Raw genomic sequence first — 16,583 nt, forward strand, 5'->3', positions numbered from 1 at the left:
AAATATAGATCTCATAATATTTTAAATGTTTATTTTGGTACATAGAATTAAATGCAAAATAAATGATAAAAATAGAATTATTTAAACATACTACAAAATAAATAATATATCTACGAAATAAATATAATAAAATAATATACATAACAAAATAATATTCCATATAATTTTAATTAATTAAAATACTTTAAACTAATTAATATTTATGCCAATTGTTATGCAAAAGTCTATATCATCAAACGAAATATATTAAATTCTTATTTCTTAATCACAATTATATTAACATACTAGTATTTCTTATGTTTTAAATATTACTATTAAAATTATTTATTAATAAATAAATAAATTAAATATGATTCAAAGCTAATTTAATAAATTTTAGTGAGTTCCAGCTTGTAATGTGATATTGTTCATCAATTTTAATCAATTATTTATTGCGAGCCAAATAGTATAGAGTGCCCCTGAAAATATCGTCATAATATATGTAGATCAACCTCCAACCAATTCATATGATTAGTCTTCTCTACGTATTAAAGAGGAGAGGCGTGGGTTCAAACCGGCCAATGGGATATTTACTTTTTTTTTCAACTTTATTGTGTGTTTATGCAAAGTGTATCCTTATTTTTTGTTGGAAAAAAAATTAATTTCGAAATTTGATAATAATTTACGGGACTATGTAAATCTTCTGCCTACATGAAAGTATTTGATGAATCGCCTCAAACATTTTGATTTGAAGAGTTAGAACAAATAAGACTTTCTGGATTAAAAAAAAAAAACTTAATATTTTTTGTAATTAAATAAAATTTTCTTAAAATAAAATATGATAATAAGACTAATTTGTAAATGAGACTTTGATTAGATGTAAATATTCTTTTTTCTAAAATTAAATAAGATTCTGTAAAATCTTTTAATAGCGCATGCAATTATAATTTTTGCTAATTAAAAAAGTCTTATTTTATTTAAATAAAAGCATATTTGATATTATGCAATTAAAATCATAGTATTTATTACTCTCTCCATTTTTTAAAAATAGAGAGGTTTGAAACGGCTTGATAAAGTAAGAGAGAGAAGGAGAAAAATTGGTAAAGTAAGAGATAAGGAGAGAAAAAAGTAATGAAATTAATGTTAGTGGATGACGGAGTCTACTTTAAATTGTTAATTGTAGTGGTATAAGTGATAAATAAATTGATGCATAGGGGTGTAAAGATTTCCTAAAATAGAAAATTTGAAAGTTGTTATTTTTAAAGAACGGACTAAAATAGAAAGAGTTGCTATTTTAAAAAAAAATGGAGGGAGTATTAAACAGTCATATTTATTAAAAATATATTTGTATTATATTTAAAGAAACCCCATTTATAAATAAGAGGAAATAAAATATCTTCTTTGTTTTTAGGAAAAGTTTAATTAATTGTAAATAGAAGTATTATTTGAGTTTATGAACATATCTTTTAGATTACTTATTTGTAGCTGTTTTCGGTTTATAAATGATAAATCCCTTCTCATATCAGCATATTATTTTTCTATTTTTTCTTTCCTTTTTTCGTTGTTTCTTCTCTTCATTTTTGTTTTGAAGTATATATATATATATATATATATATATGGGCGCATTATGGTCAATAAGTGAAATTCTGTTAAAAATCAAAACAAATCTCAGCCCTTGGATCCTGAGATTGGATGGATGTGATAAGTTACATTATTAGTCCAAAATGCTACATTATCATTATTAGACTAAAATGCTACATTATTGTACTAAAATAGTACATTATTAGCTAAGTTACATTATTTGACTAGCAATCTACATTACTAGATGACACGTGGCATTAATCTAACGGTTACATTACAAGATCCAATGACTGAGATTTGTTTTAATTTTTTACAGAATTACACTTATTGATCTGAACACGTCCCTATATATATATATATATATATATATATATATATATATATATATATATTTTAACTACGTCTCTGAAGCTTTTTCTTTATAAAAACTGATATCTCAATTGACTCAAAAATTGTACTCCCCCCGTTCCATAGTAATGGAGGCAAAACTTTTCGACACGGAGATTAAGAAAAATTGTATTAGGTAAGTTAAGTAAAGAGAGAATAAAGTGGAAAATGAAAAAAAGTAGAGAGATGAACAGAGAAAAAAGTAAGAGAGAGCAAAGTAGGTGTGGAAAAATGTGTTGATTTTTACTAAAAAGAAAAAATGACTCTATTACTATGGAACGGACGGAAATGAAAAAATGCGCCTATTACTATGGAACGGAGGGAGTATAAAGCATTATTAATTGGTGTTGAGTTTTCGTAACTAATTGATAAATATGCATCAATAAATGACTAGAATTATTGGTGCCAATGAAAATTAATTCACAAAAATATGCAAGCAAGAAGAAATAATTAGAGCATTAAATTGGGAGAAATGACTGAAAAAAAAAAAGTTTGAAGACTATGAAAAAAATGACACTATCATAAAACTGCGAAGAAAGAAAAAATGATTTTTTTAAAAAAGTTTGACATGGAGGGGAGTATTATGAGCAAATGTATATATGATGGATTTGGAAAATAAGATATGATCGATTTACTTGGATGTGATATTTAAATATCAAAACTAATTTAATTAAGATAAAATATAATAAGGGGTAATTTAGTAAGTAATAAATATAAATAATAATAAACCAGTTTAAATAAAACTGGTTTGGTCCAATTAAAAAATTAAGGGTATTATCTACATAGAATTTATGTACGTTTATCTTTTCCCTTAAATTTATTATTATTTTTCTCTCTTTCCCATCTGTTTCCATGCAATTTAGTTATTTCTCTCCGCTTGTTTAGCCTTTCTACAAGATTTATATTTTTTGGAATATTTCATACTTTATCTAATATGACTCCCTGTAATATACAACATGCGATTTTAATATCGGTCCGATTGCCAATTACTACTATTTAATAAACAAAAGTTAACAAAATAAATAAAATTGAAAAAAAGAGAAGGAAAAAATAATAGTATAATAAATTGCATACTTTGACTTTAAAGGCAAACTTGCATAAAATGCTAGCTTTTAAGATATAAAATTTTTTAAAAAATAAAAGTTCAAAAGTAGTGAAAAATATAAAATTTCAAATATCACTGCTTATAGCAGATGATGGAGTATTTAATATGCGGAAAATCATGATGGGCATACATACAATGGTTTGACCACCAAGTTGGGCTTTCAAGTAGGCTTGTATTGGGCTTTTCGAAAACCCATAATATACAATCATACACCCAAAGAAATACTGCTTGTCGTGGGCACGAATTTTAAAAAAGTAAAAAATAGTGAGTTAGAAAAGTAAGCGGAATATGATCACTTTTTTATACTATTAATTTTATAATAAAATGTGAATGAAGTTAGTGGAATGTGAGACATATTTATTATTTATGGTAAAAAGTGAAACGTGACTCTTATTGTGAGACGGACTGAAACGTCAAAATGTGATTCTTATTATCTGACCATTGACTAATCACAAACATACAAGTAGCATAAATGAAAACATACAAATCGTACAAATCGAATTCAGCATAAAAGTAGCATTAACTCCACAATTCGTATTGAACCCTAAATTTGTCATTTGCGAAGTCATTCCTCCGGCTCGCCACGTATGATAAGTTTGTATCGAAAATCTATCAGGTCGGATCGGATGGAAAATTTACATAATCCGGTAAAGTTAATGACTTTTCATACAACATTTAAGATCACAGGGAAAACAAACTATTTTGAAAGTTCGTAACTTTACAGACAATTTACCTTATATTATACTCCCTTCATCCCGCTTTAGCAGTCCCATTGACTTTTCTGCACTCATTTTATAAAAATAATAATAAATAATTAAAGTGGAGAAATAATAAAGTAAAAAAGAGAATAATATAGAGAAGAGTCTTATCTACATTATTCTCTTTTTTACTTTATTATTTCTCCACTTTAACTATTTATTATCATTTTTACAAAACGAGTGCAGAAAAGTCAATGGGACTGTTAAAGCGGGACGGAGGGAGTATTATAGTATATATAAATTTTAAAATTTCAATATTATAGTAGTAGTAGTTAAAGTAAAAATTGAAATTTTTTTTAAAAAAAATTAAGTATATTACAAATACTCCATTTTTGTACACACACTTCAAACACATACCACACAGAACAATATATACACGAACGATGTGCACATACCCTTTAATCTTACTAATCTAAAGTGACAGTTTGGTGAAAAGACAATTTTATCCTTTTTGGATGGAAAATGTAAAGTTATTTTGCATATCCTTTTGATCATTTTGAAAATTGACAACCATTGGATAGAAAAAAGGCAACTTCTATTGAGCAATAATGGCTTCTCAAATAAGAATAAACAATAATATATGCCCACACCTTAATTGAATCTCCATTTTAGAAGACTAATTGTCTGGTTTTTTTATTGCAGTCGGCGACAGCTCCAAGTCACAACTATCATCGTCTGCGTCGAAGCAGACCGCAGCAGTGGCTGTGGCGTAAAAAAGAGAGAGAGAGATGAGAGAGAAAGGTGAGAAGAGAGGAAAGAGATAGAGGAAGCGCCGGCGTCGCTCGCCGGCAACGCGACTGTGCAGGCTAGGGAGGAAGGCAGCAAGGCGGCTAGGGAGAGAGGCAGCGAGCGAGAGACTGGTGTTTAGTGGGTATGCGGAACTGAGGTGGTGTCCGGCGGCGGCGTTCAGCTGTTCCACCGATTAGAGGGAAGAGAAAAGGAAATGAGGGAAGGAGGGAAGGGAGGGAAGCGCCGAGATCGCTCGCAGGAGACGCGGCTGTGCAGGCGGGTGAGGGGAGGCGGCGAGAGAGAAGGAAATGAAATATGGAACCCAGTTAAAACCATAGTCATTTATTAGAGTTTGATGAGTATTGGTTTTTGTTGTTATTTGGGCTATTGGGCTTATGTTAGATTCTATGATTTAGATTTTAGTAGTATATAATTTTGGAAATTTGATAATCTTTTCAATCGAATAGAGTTTAATTTCAGTGCTATATTTTATATATCATAAAATTATAATTTAGTAGAGTTACGAGAGAGAGAGGGGCTGATGACCAGCGACGTCGGTTGGGTAGCGTGGAGGAGTCCTCACGCCGGTGGCCGAGAGGTGGAACCGCGAGAAGAAGAGAAAGAGATACGATGGGCGGCCGACAACGCCACTGCCAGCGGAGAACAGTGAGACCAATAGTGACAGAGGCGCCGCTGCCCTATCTACTCTTAAACGTGATTTTGAAATAATAGAGTTTCACGCCTATTTAGTTGTTGGGCACATTGTTTGGGCTATAAATTATTTAATTTACTTTTATTTAGACGTATAGGAAGCATACTCATACGAATTCGTTCTGCATGTCCAAGTACAAATACTAACTAATTTATAACCCATATTTTATTTAATTAAACATAAATAACTAAGAAAAATATATTGCAAAAGGTTAGATAAAAAAAATTATAACGTGCCTCACTCCATTTAATTGTTCTATACTTAGATTGCATAGGAATCTAAATCATAGTGTAATTATATTAAGTGTTGTATAGATTGAATTGTTTCTTATTTACTCATATTTCTATTCTTTTTACTTCTCATAATTTTGAAATATGTTTATATTGAATTCAAATGGCTAAACTAAGTAATTATGAAACACCAATAAATAATGATATTAAATGAAACTAAATTAATATCTGTATCAAACAAAGAACAATATTACATTACATTAATTGTTGTTGTGTATAGGAATATACAATTTTATATATAATATATTAGTTTAATTAAATATGTTGAAATTACTTATAAATGTATATTTATATTCAATATATATAATTTATAAATATATTTATATTTGAATTACTAGAAGTACACATATTTATAATTGAGTTGATTTTGTTAATCGAAACTGGTGAACTATTTATTCGTTCAAATAGTTTGCTTTTTTTTTAATTCTTTTGTAAATAGTGGTATTCCATTTTTCTTTATTTGTATGACTTATTCTATTTTATCCACACATCTCCTCTTTTGTTATTTCTTTTATTTTATACTACACTCATATCAAATATTAAAATAAAATATAATTAATGGTGTGATAATATGAAATGTTTCATTGAGAGTGACTTGAGAGAAGTACAATTGTACAAATATTTTTTTGTTGTTGTTTATAATATTACAAATACATATTTTGATTAGTTCTAAATATATTTTTATACTTATTTACTCCATATTCTTTATTTAAGTTAATATATCTTCATAATTTAAAAATCTTTCGTCTTATTCTTTATCCTGTACATAGCACAGGTGTTAACACTAGTATTAATAAAATAAAACATAGCAAAAAAACTCACTTTTCCCTTTTTAGGTGTAAACATTTAATGCCGGATAGTCCATGTAGTAATACTAAAAAAATAAATAGTGCACACCGACTATAGAAGAGTGTTTAAAAAGAATTGCACAAAATCAAAATATTTTTACCGGCCTAAACAAAAGTAAATTAATGGCCTAGATTTTACAACTTAGCATTTCCCCGGGACTAAATACACCTGGGTTTGCACTACCGTGTGCCCAAACCGAAACCCGGGCACCACCGTAAACGCCACCCTCAAATCACCAACTGCCGCCGCGAACACATTTTCCATATACACCTCCGAAAATCTCGAATTTCTCTCCGCTTCAAAAACCCCAACTTCACACCCAAACGAAAATGCCAAACAATGAAGTAGCCAAACTCTTCTCGACATTTCACCAAACATCTTGAACAACTCCGTTTCCGGCAAATCCCCGCCGTTCACCATCTTCCTCTGGTTTAAATTGCCGAAAAACGAGAATTCCATCTTCGGATGTACCAAGTTAAGATACTTAGATTTCAAAAAATTTCCGAACATCGAGCTCGGGTTGTGTTTGACGAAATGACTCACAGAGACCGACCTCAATTTCGTGAACTCCTCGAAGAAGAAAATCCGGCGCCGCTGCTTCTCTGAATTATCGATTTTCTCGATTCCGAAGAGAGGATCGTTGAAGCCGCTGAAAATCTCTCTGCAAACAAACGATTCGAACACTAAGCCTCTGTGATCCTTTCTGTTGAATTTAACGCCGCTGTGAATCGCGTTGACAGCGGCGTCGATATTCCAGCTGGCGGATTCCATTTCGCGGATCAACTGTTTGGCAAAATGCCTCACAGATCTCAACGCGTATTTATGCACAACGACGAAATCACTAATGCTTAAGCTATGGAACGACACTGTTTCGAGAACTGAGAAACTTCCGGTTGCGCTAATCGTCTTCTCCAATAACCTATTATTCCGGTTAATCTCTTTCAAACTTTCGCTCAGCGAAGAAATCCGCGACGATTTGAGATCAATTTCCCGCTGCATTTTCCTCATCGTGATTTCGTACGTCTTCATCAGCGACTGCTGCTCCTGAATCTCCGCCAGCATCGCCACCACGTGCGGCGGCGACGAATCAATCTGATTCTTCAAAAACTGGCGCTTCAGCTCCGACATAGCGCGCAGCTCGTCGACGACGGCTTGATCCGCTGACTGCACCGCCGCGTCGTCGTACGGAAGCTGCGCCATCTGCTGCGCGGCGTAGGCCGCCTTCACCGAGGAAACCGCCGCGAAGAGCCTCGCGATGAAAGCTTCCATGGCAGCTCTGTCTCGCAGCTCCGCCATCGCTTCTTCGCCGAACTTCTTTGACTCGCAGCATTGCAGCTTCTGCGGCGCGATCGGAATGCAAATTCCGGCGCGACTTTTTGTGGATTTTTTTGAATGAGTTAATTTGGAAAATGTTTTCGCGAATTTGCTTCTCGTTGGGGATGATCGGATTGCTGAATCCATGAATTCTTCAAAATTAGAATTTTAACTTGATCAGAGCATGCGAATTTAATTTTTTTTTGAAATAATTTGAAAAGGAAGGGCAAGTGTTTTGACTCTTTTTGAGACAAGAAGAAGATATGAAAGAAGATTTTAAATTAAATAAATGAGGCAATTTGCATGCGCGCAGATGATATAGCGACGAATTATGAACTTGAGCATATTTTTTAAAGGGGTGGGCCCACCATTCAGTAGTCTTTAATTTAAACTTTTAAATGTTTTGGACTTTTGGTTACTTTTCAATTTTGTTAACTACAACTCCCATAATTTCTCACTTTTATTATATTCATATATAAGGAATTACAAATATTAACTGAATGCAGTATGATTATTTTGCTTAAAGATTATAGTTGCATAGGTGGTGAAAATACGTCATACAATATTAAATTTTAGTTACTTATTATAATGATACAATAAATTCTAATTAATTAAACAAGTGAAATACATGGCGATAACCATATACTAGCATCTCTGTTCCATAACAGTAGAATCATTTTGTCATTAGTAAGTTCTGTAGTAGTGGAGTCATTTCTTTTTTTCTTAGTAAAAATCAAAACATTTCTTTTAACTTACTTTACTCTCTATTACTTTATTCTCTCTTAATTTCTCTACCTGTTTCATTTCCTACTTTATTCTTTCTTTACTCAATTTATTTACGCAACTTTTCTTAATTTCCGTGCCAAAAAAAAATGTCTCCACTACTATGAAACGGAGGAAGTATAATTTAGTGAAATGAAGAAACATAATAGTACTACCTAAATTATTGAAGGGAAATATTCACAATTTTGGTTCTAACTTCCTCCTCCTTTCTCCCCTTTCCCACTTTTCTAAAAAACCAGAGATTTGGATTTAAATACAATAAATCAAAGTTCAAAAAATTATTTCCGTTTTTATATAGTATAATGTAAATCCAAATATAGATATTGATTGTTCAAAAACACAAAATAACATGCGTTTTCTTTGTATTGAGTTTTAGTGTACCACTAGATATAGTCTAACATAATAATTTTTTGCTCTTTCTTGTATTTTATTTTTTGGAGTCATGATCAGACACTTTATTGAACTTCTAATTTGTTTGAGTTTAACTTGAATGTTAAGCAAACACACATCACGTGGAACCATAATTAATTTACATAACTAATATGGGTAAAGCTTAAACAAATTGGTGTTTTATTTGATGTGTATTTCATTATTCCATCCACCTCCACCTCTAAATTTTAAGATTTAAGATTATATAGGTCATTATAATATGTTCCAAATATCACTGTTTTTTAAATTACTATTGTTTTTTACTATACCAATTACATTGCAGACAGTAGAAAAGTTTTCAAATATGTCAATTTGACAAATTATAGTTTAATATGGGATAACATCTAAAATGACTGTTTTTAAACCTCAGTCACCTTTAATTTCTGATGATCCTATGAATCATTCTAACTATTGTAAAGTTTGTCCACTGGTTTTTTTGGGTTCGACATATGAGTAAAATTAATAAAATGATATTGTACTAACAATTTGGATAGCAAGTGATGTTAAACAACCAAATTTTGTACAATAAAAAATAAGGTTATATTAATAATTTGATGTATTAATTGTATATTAAAATAATAAATATAATAAGTGAACAAGTTTGTAACACCCCGACTTTTTACCCTAAGGCTTAGAACATCGATATATATATAAATATAAGTTTCGCGTCTAATTCTTCTTATTATTACTTCTTGTTATAATTAACCGTTGTGAAGTATATGTTGAGGTAGTGAACAAAAAAATAGTAATAGTCAATATAGATGGTTGCTATAATAAAAGTCCGTTTGTGAAGACCGAGTTTCAAATAAAAATCCGTACACGAATTTAACGTTTAAGTAAATATCTAAAAATAAAATAAAATACTCTCCGTGCCTTCCGGACCTTGCGCAATAGCCACACCTTGAATCCCGATACCTACACGAATGGATAAGAAGCACGTTAAAACAAGACGAGACAATCGACGAAATCAAATCACATCAATCACGCAATCCAAACGACGGCTCACGTTTTCCAAACGACGGCTCACGCCTTTTTAGGTGACGAGACATAATATTCTTGCCATTTTTGGCATGACAATTGATTGATAGGACAACTTGCCTCTTTTGGCAAAAAGTCCATGACTCTTGGACAATGCATTGCCTTCCTAAACCAAGCTATTAACCATGTAAAGCCATGCATTCTTTTCCTCTATAAATACTACACCACTCCTTCACCTACACTTTTGCTTCAACACTAGATTTCTCTAAACAAAATCTCTTTTCAACTAATGATGCTAGCAAGTGTTTGAAGAAGAGGAGCCAAAATTTCTACACTACCATCCTTCTCATCTTCCTTTTCTTAAGGTAATTCTCCTAACAACAATCTTCACTACATAGCCATTTCTATACTTTTCAAGCATGAACTTTTGGGTTCCACAAATCATAGTAGTGTTTGAATACTTTTCCCTAATGATTTCATATCAACTATGCATGACTATCTAGAATAGAATTTTTGCCTTAATCCATATAAGCTTAGACTAAGTAAACAATTAAACAAAGCCTAATCCACTAAGAAATCTTCAACACACAATAATAACAATTTTGGGAGAGCTCACCTATGAGCACAAGAAACTGACCGGCGGCGGCAGTCCGGCGGCGGCGGCAGGGCGACGGCGGTGGCAGTCCGGCGGCGGCGGCGGTGGTTTTTCCGGCGTTTGGCGCCGAAAGTAACCTCTTCCGACCCCATTTTTCACGATCTATCCAAATCTTCACATTTCAAGACCCAATTGTTAGTCCTAGGCCTCCAATTTAAGAAAAATAAAGAAGAAGAGAAAGAAAGGGAAGTGGGGGGGGGGGAGAACCCTACCTTTTCGGTCGACGGCGGCGAGACCGCCGGCGAGAAGCAGCACCGGCAGAGGGGAGAGCCGAGAGGGAGAGCCGGCGAGAGAGAGAGATAGAGGCCGAGAGAGAGAGGAGAGGTCGGCGCCGGCGCCGGCGCCGCTCGCCGGCGACGCCAGGGCGCCGGCAGAGGGGAGAACCGAGAGGGAGAGAGAGAGTGGGAGAGAGGGGAAGGCATGTTTGTTTGAAATGGAGGAAAGAATGGGAGGAGTAATTCTTTTAGTAATTAGGGCAACACTTTTGCCTATTGGGCCTCCTCTTTGGGCCAAAGAATTTATTTAACAAGATGGTCTCCTAGTATTAATTCTTTGGGCCGAGAATTTAGAGGAAATGGGAATTTTGGGCTTTGAAGTATAAGAAATAAAATGAACCTTATCTCTTAGTTGTGAATTAATATTTCTTAAAATATGTGAAGCCTTTAAATAATTAATCTTACGATAAAGTAATGTCTTGCCCTCCTAAATTAATTAATTAAATTTCTTGAAAATAAGAATGTATGGATTTAATGAACCCTCTTCCCAAATAATTATTTAATTATCTTAAGGTGTCTCATAAAATAGAGGTCCACTTTCCTTGAGTGGAAAGAAGTAATCTTGATCGAACCCCGAACGTAGGACACATACTCCATGTAGGATCATGTCATGTCATGCACCTTATGTATGTTCATAAAGCTAATTTTTAAATCATTATACTCTTTCAAGAAGGGCGTGTTCGCGGGGTTTGATTTCCAAGGCAAAGCGTTGTAGCATTTCTTTCGGAAGCTTTGAGGTGGGCTTTATATCCAACACATTAAGTGTGGATAAAATTATCAAATATATGAAATGATTTTTGTTTGATAAAATTGCACTTACTTTTTTTAAATGTTATCGTGCCATAAATTATTTGTTTTATGATGCCTATCTGCTTGGCGATGCCAAAGGAATGAATGAATGAAACGAATTCGGCTCCAATAGGACCAAGATCCTATTCGAGTTAATGTGCACGAAGGAATGGACCGTGAGTCATCGAGAGGGTTGGCCGGTCAATGTGATCGTGGAAGGTGGCCACCTTCCCGACACGGAATGAGCCATCAGATATGGCGGATGGATGGAATGAACCATCAGATATGGCGGATGAATGGAATGAACTTAGCTTGATCAAGCGAACTTTATGAAAATGAATTTAGTAAGCTCGGGCCTTTAAGAAAACCCCCGTGCGTTACTGTGATGGCATGATAATAACTTTTTCTTATATGTGTATCTTTCGGCAATGTGTTCACTGAGTACCCCGTACTCAGCCCTGCATGTATTTCTAAATGTGCAGGTTGAGCAAGTGATGAAATGGTGGCTGAGTGGAGTTGGTGGTCGTATTATCTCTTTTGTAGGATTTTCGTGGCATGTGTCTTCATACACATGGCCACATGGTTACAACTCCTTCCGCTGTGCTTTTGTCGTAGTATTTTGTAATAGATGGGTCATAGGAAAAACGACCAGTAACGAGTGATCTGTGATAAACATTCTTTCAAATTTCTCATGATCTTTGTTGTCTCGTGAACATCTCTCATCTTATGAAGAAATATTTATGTCTTATCATGAATTCTTTCATTCCCTTTCTACCCCCTCTTCTTAATTCCCTCCCCTGGTCACGATTTACCGAGTAATGCTATCCTTAGCAAAGCGCGGTCGTGACAGAGTGGTATCAGAGCCTAGGTTTTTTCTCTGTAACCGTGAGTCCTTCTTTGGAAAGGAAAGTCTAGACTTGATTCGCTAGACTAAGTTAACGAGATCGACCACGACTCAGCACCAATTTCATCGCCCTCAACCTGAATGAAGGTAATTTTTTCTTGAAAGATGTCTTTTAAGAATTTTATCGAACTAATAGAATGAGCGTTTTTGAAATGAGAACTTAGAAGAAATAAGTATATGTGTAATTCTCGCTTTCCCGAGCGATGTAATCTTTGTGCCAATGTTATGGGATTCATGTTGGAAGTACAAAGGGATACGTAAAATTTCCTATGCCCTGGCGAACGAATTCGAAGTACCTCCGTTCTAACAAAGCATTTCCCGATGCTTACCTTATGACAAATTGATCTTACGCTTACAAACCCGACACACAAACTCCCTTAATAATGAACGCCTATCCCGATGCGTGCGACTTTGGCCAAGTACACCCTTTGCTTTTCGCCAAAGGAAGTAGTGTTGTGTATCCTTAAGCAACTTTCTCCCTTACTTATTGTTTCGGTAAAACATCATGTGTAGATGAACCAACGCCGGACGGCTCGCAAGCAAGTCACACCCCAGGCTGTCGCTGACAATGCGATACTCGCCTATCGATCCTACAGTCCTCGTCCTGGAGCGCACATATTGAGGGTCTTATGCAGGTTTTATGAGTTGTGGGAGACAGCCCACGAGCATGGCGTCACTGGGATTGACGGCATACGCCATCTGATTCCCCTACTACCTGACGATTGGGAGATATGGACAGCCAGCTTAGCAGATGATTTCATCCATCGTCGGCCCGACACCCTAGAGGATGAGGGAGACTTCCCAGGCTTCCTATGTGCCATTATTGATCAGTATTTGCAATACCAGAACGTTCCGCCAGCCTCCCCAGACATCTTAGCACCGCCCCCACCTCAGTGGGAAACTCCGACCCTCCCTATTACTGAGCCCCAGGGCCAGTATGATCACGAGGCAGGACCTTCGCGCAGACAGGAGATGGTTTTGCCCCTGGGCTACGACCGACCCCAGGGAGTGCGCCAGTTTCCTGGCCAGGAGCATGACCCCACGTGGCGGGGCAAGGCACCTATGATCGCTGCCCCAGAAGAAGATGAGTACCCGATAGAGTATCCGGCAGATGATGAGGCAGCTCCGCAGATGAGGAGTCCTTCTGAGCGCAGACAGTCCTTGGGGGTGCCTGGCGAGCTACCCCACCCCGAGGAGTTAGACACAGACTGGTACCAGTACTATCAGAACCGCTACGAGGAGATCAGGGCTGAGATACGCCGCGAAGTTTGGGCGGTCCCAGACGCTGCGATACCTCCTCCCATGCCAGGGATGTTACCAGGAGGAGCTGAGGATGACCCGATTGCGATCAGCAGCGACGATGACTTTGAGGGAAGCTCTGGGCTAAGCTCTCTAGACTCGGATGGCGACTGGTAGGGTAGTGTTAGTTATGTATCATCAGCAACGGACCCTTTATGAGGCCGTCCTGATGCTAGTAGTTTTATCTCTAGTCCCCTTGTGACGTGAAAACTGTTCTTTCCTACGGTTTCACGCTTTTCTTTTGTTGATCGCGTAGAGTTGGGACTTTCGTTTGTTATGTAGGAGGATCTGTTATGTACAAAAAGTCCTCTCTAGAGGCAATTTTGGCTTGATATATATATATATGCAGATGTTCTATGCTTACGATCGCATTTTGTTATAGGTGATGTTATTATGCCTCTTGTTGGTAGCCTTCAATTAAAGTTATGTACAAAAGACCCATGCGTGTTTGCAAATTTTTATTATCTCAATAGTAATCTTCTTTTCTTATAGAATGCCACCTAGGAGGGTAGGACGCCCTAGAGGACGGGGAAGGGGACGCGGTGGAAGAGTGCCCCAAATTGTCGAAGGAAATCATGAAGATTGGCGCGAAGTTACGCCACCACCTCCATCTCCATCTCCGCCTCCACCTTCACCTCCCCCGCCACCACTTATGCAAATTCCGAGGATTGAACGCAGGATTGAAGAAGTCTTTCTCCGACAGAATCCACCAACCTTTAACGGACTGGGCGACCCGGCCGAGGCTGAGACTTGGGTCCGTGCGATGGAGCGGATATTCAACTTCTTGCAATGCACAGATGGAGAGCGTATGACGTGTGTGACCTTCCAATTGGCCGGATCGGCCGATTTCTGGTGGGAGGCACGTAAGAAGACCATGACCCCAGGCCAGATTGCAAGCTTAACTTGGGAGCAGTTCAAGGCAGAAATGTATGATAAGTACATCCCTAAGAGTTACCGAAAGAAGAAGGAAGTGGAATTCTATCACCTTAAGCAGGGAAGGATGTCAGTAACAGAGTATGATAGGGTTTTCTGTGAGATGTCCCGATATGCTCCAGAACAAGTCGACACCGATGAAAGGATGGCAGAGAAATTTTGTGCCGGTCTGAGGCACGAGATTAGGATGGCGCTAGCTAGCCACGGGGGATTGACCTACGTGGAGTCCCTGAGCCGAGCCTTGGATATAGAGGCAGCAATGCCCACTGAACGGAGCACTCAGACTGTAGCTCCGGTTCCTCCTCAGAACTACCCCCAAGGGTCCAAAGAAAAACGCAAATGGGAAATTACTCGAGGTCCCCAACAGCCGAAACGACCGTGGCAACCACAATCTCACCACCATGATGTTGGAAGACAAAATGCCTCAAATCCAACTGGGGGCTATCAATCAAATCTGAGACCGTGCCCCAAGTGCCACAAGGTGCACCCGGGAATCTGCAGAGCAGTGACAGACAGTTGCTTCGTGTGTGGAAGGAATGGCCACTTTGCTAGAAACTGTCCAAGCAAGATTTCTGGAGGAGGGACAAGGTCGAACCAACCAGTACATCGCACACAGTTGCAAGCAGTCCAGATGCAATCTTGGCAACCACCACATTTACCTCCTCCACCAAAGCAGCAACATCCTCGGAGGCCGAGTCTCCCATCACAGGCCCGTGCCTATGCTCTCAGGCAGAAGAAGCCAGACGGGGACCAAGGAAATCTGGCAGGTATGGCTATGCTCCTCGGTGTACCTATCATTCTCTTATTTGATACTGGTGCGTCGCACTCCTTCATATCAGCACCTTGCGTAGATACCTTAGACATCCCCACGAAACAAGTCGAACATAGAGTTAGGGTATCTTCGCCTATCGGAGGAATAATTGAAATTAAGTGCTTCTGCTCAAACCTAGAGGTTTCTTTTGGAGGACATCAGTTATTAGTCAACAACTTGAGTGTTATGCCTATGTCCGACGTCGACATAATCCTTGGGATGGATTGGCTAGCTGAAAACTATGCCACTATCCTGTGCAACCAACGACAAATCTCTTTTCACCCTCCCGGAAAGGACGTCACTAACTTTCATGGGGTTACCTTGGGTAAGCGGAAATCCATAATCTCCGCGCTACAAGCTGCAACGCTTGTACGAAAAGGCCACCCGGCCTATCTTGTCTACCTGAACGAAGAGGGAAAGGAAGGGAGGAAGATTGAAGATGTGGAAATAGTGCGAGAGTTCCCAGATGTGTTTCCCGACAATCTACCTGGCTTACCCCCGGATAGGCAATTGGAATTCACCATCGATCTCGAACCCGGGTCTGCGCCAGTGTCGAAAGCTCCATATCGAATGGCTCCGAAGGAATTGGAGGAATTGAAGATGCAACTTCAAGAACTGATGGACCTGGGTTTCATCAGACCAAGTGTCTCACCATGGGGAGCACCAGTACTTTTTGTAAAGAAGAAAGATGGGACGCTAAGAATGTGCATTGACTACCGGGAATTGAACAAGCTAACTTTGAAGAACAAATATCCGTTGCCAAGAATTGATGATTTGTTCGATCAGCTCCGAGGAGCTAGTGTCTTCTCAAAGATGGATTTAAAGTCAGGCTATCACCAACTGAAGATTCGACAAGATGACATTCCAAAAACGGCTTTTCGAACGCGGTATGGCCACTACGAGTTTGTGGTGATGCCCTTCGGCTTGACAAATGCACCTGCGGTTTTCATGGATCTCATGAATCGAGTCTTCCACCCCTATCTTGACAAGTTCGTGTTGGTGTTTATAGACGACGTGCTCATT

General features: G+C 37.2%; 1 protein-coding gene and 1 long non-coding RNA gene across 2 annotated transcripts; both read right to left on the reverse strand.

Moving 5' to 3' along the window:
• Nucleotides 1-6,454: 6,454 nt before the first annotated feature.
• On the reverse strand, nucleotides 6,455-7,972 carry LOC125197098 (protein GRAVITROPIC IN THE LIGHT 1-like). The gene has a single exon (XM_048095801.2). The coding sequence runs from the start codon at nucleotides 7,849-7,851 to the stop codon at nucleotides 6,532-6,534; it is 1,320 nt and encodes a 439-aa protein (XP_047951758.1). The 5' UTR covers nucleotides 7,852-7,972; the 3' UTR covers nucleotides 6,455-6,531.
• A 1,687-nt stretch (nucleotides 7,973-9,659) lies between these two features.
• Nucleotides 9,660-10,843, reverse strand: LOC148929286 (uncharacterized). The gene is made up of 3 exons (XR_016137519.1): nucleotides 10,762-10,843; nucleotides 10,511-10,661; nucleotides 9,660-9,831 (listed from the first exon to the last, which is right to left on the reverse strand). It is a non-coding gene; the product is annotated as an uncharacterized LOC148929286 (long non-coding RNA).
• Nucleotides 10,844-16,583: the final 5,740 nt, after the last annotated feature.

The sequence above is a fragment of the Salvia hispanica genome, chromosome 4 (genome assembly GCF_029641045.1).
Source record: "Salvia hispanica isolate PSC_SH4W2 chromosome 4, Shi_PSC_v1, whole genome shotgun sequence".
Classification (NCBI taxonomy): Eukaryota; Viridiplantae; Streptophyta; class Magnoliopsida; order Lamiales; family Lamiaceae; genus Salvia; species Salvia hispanica.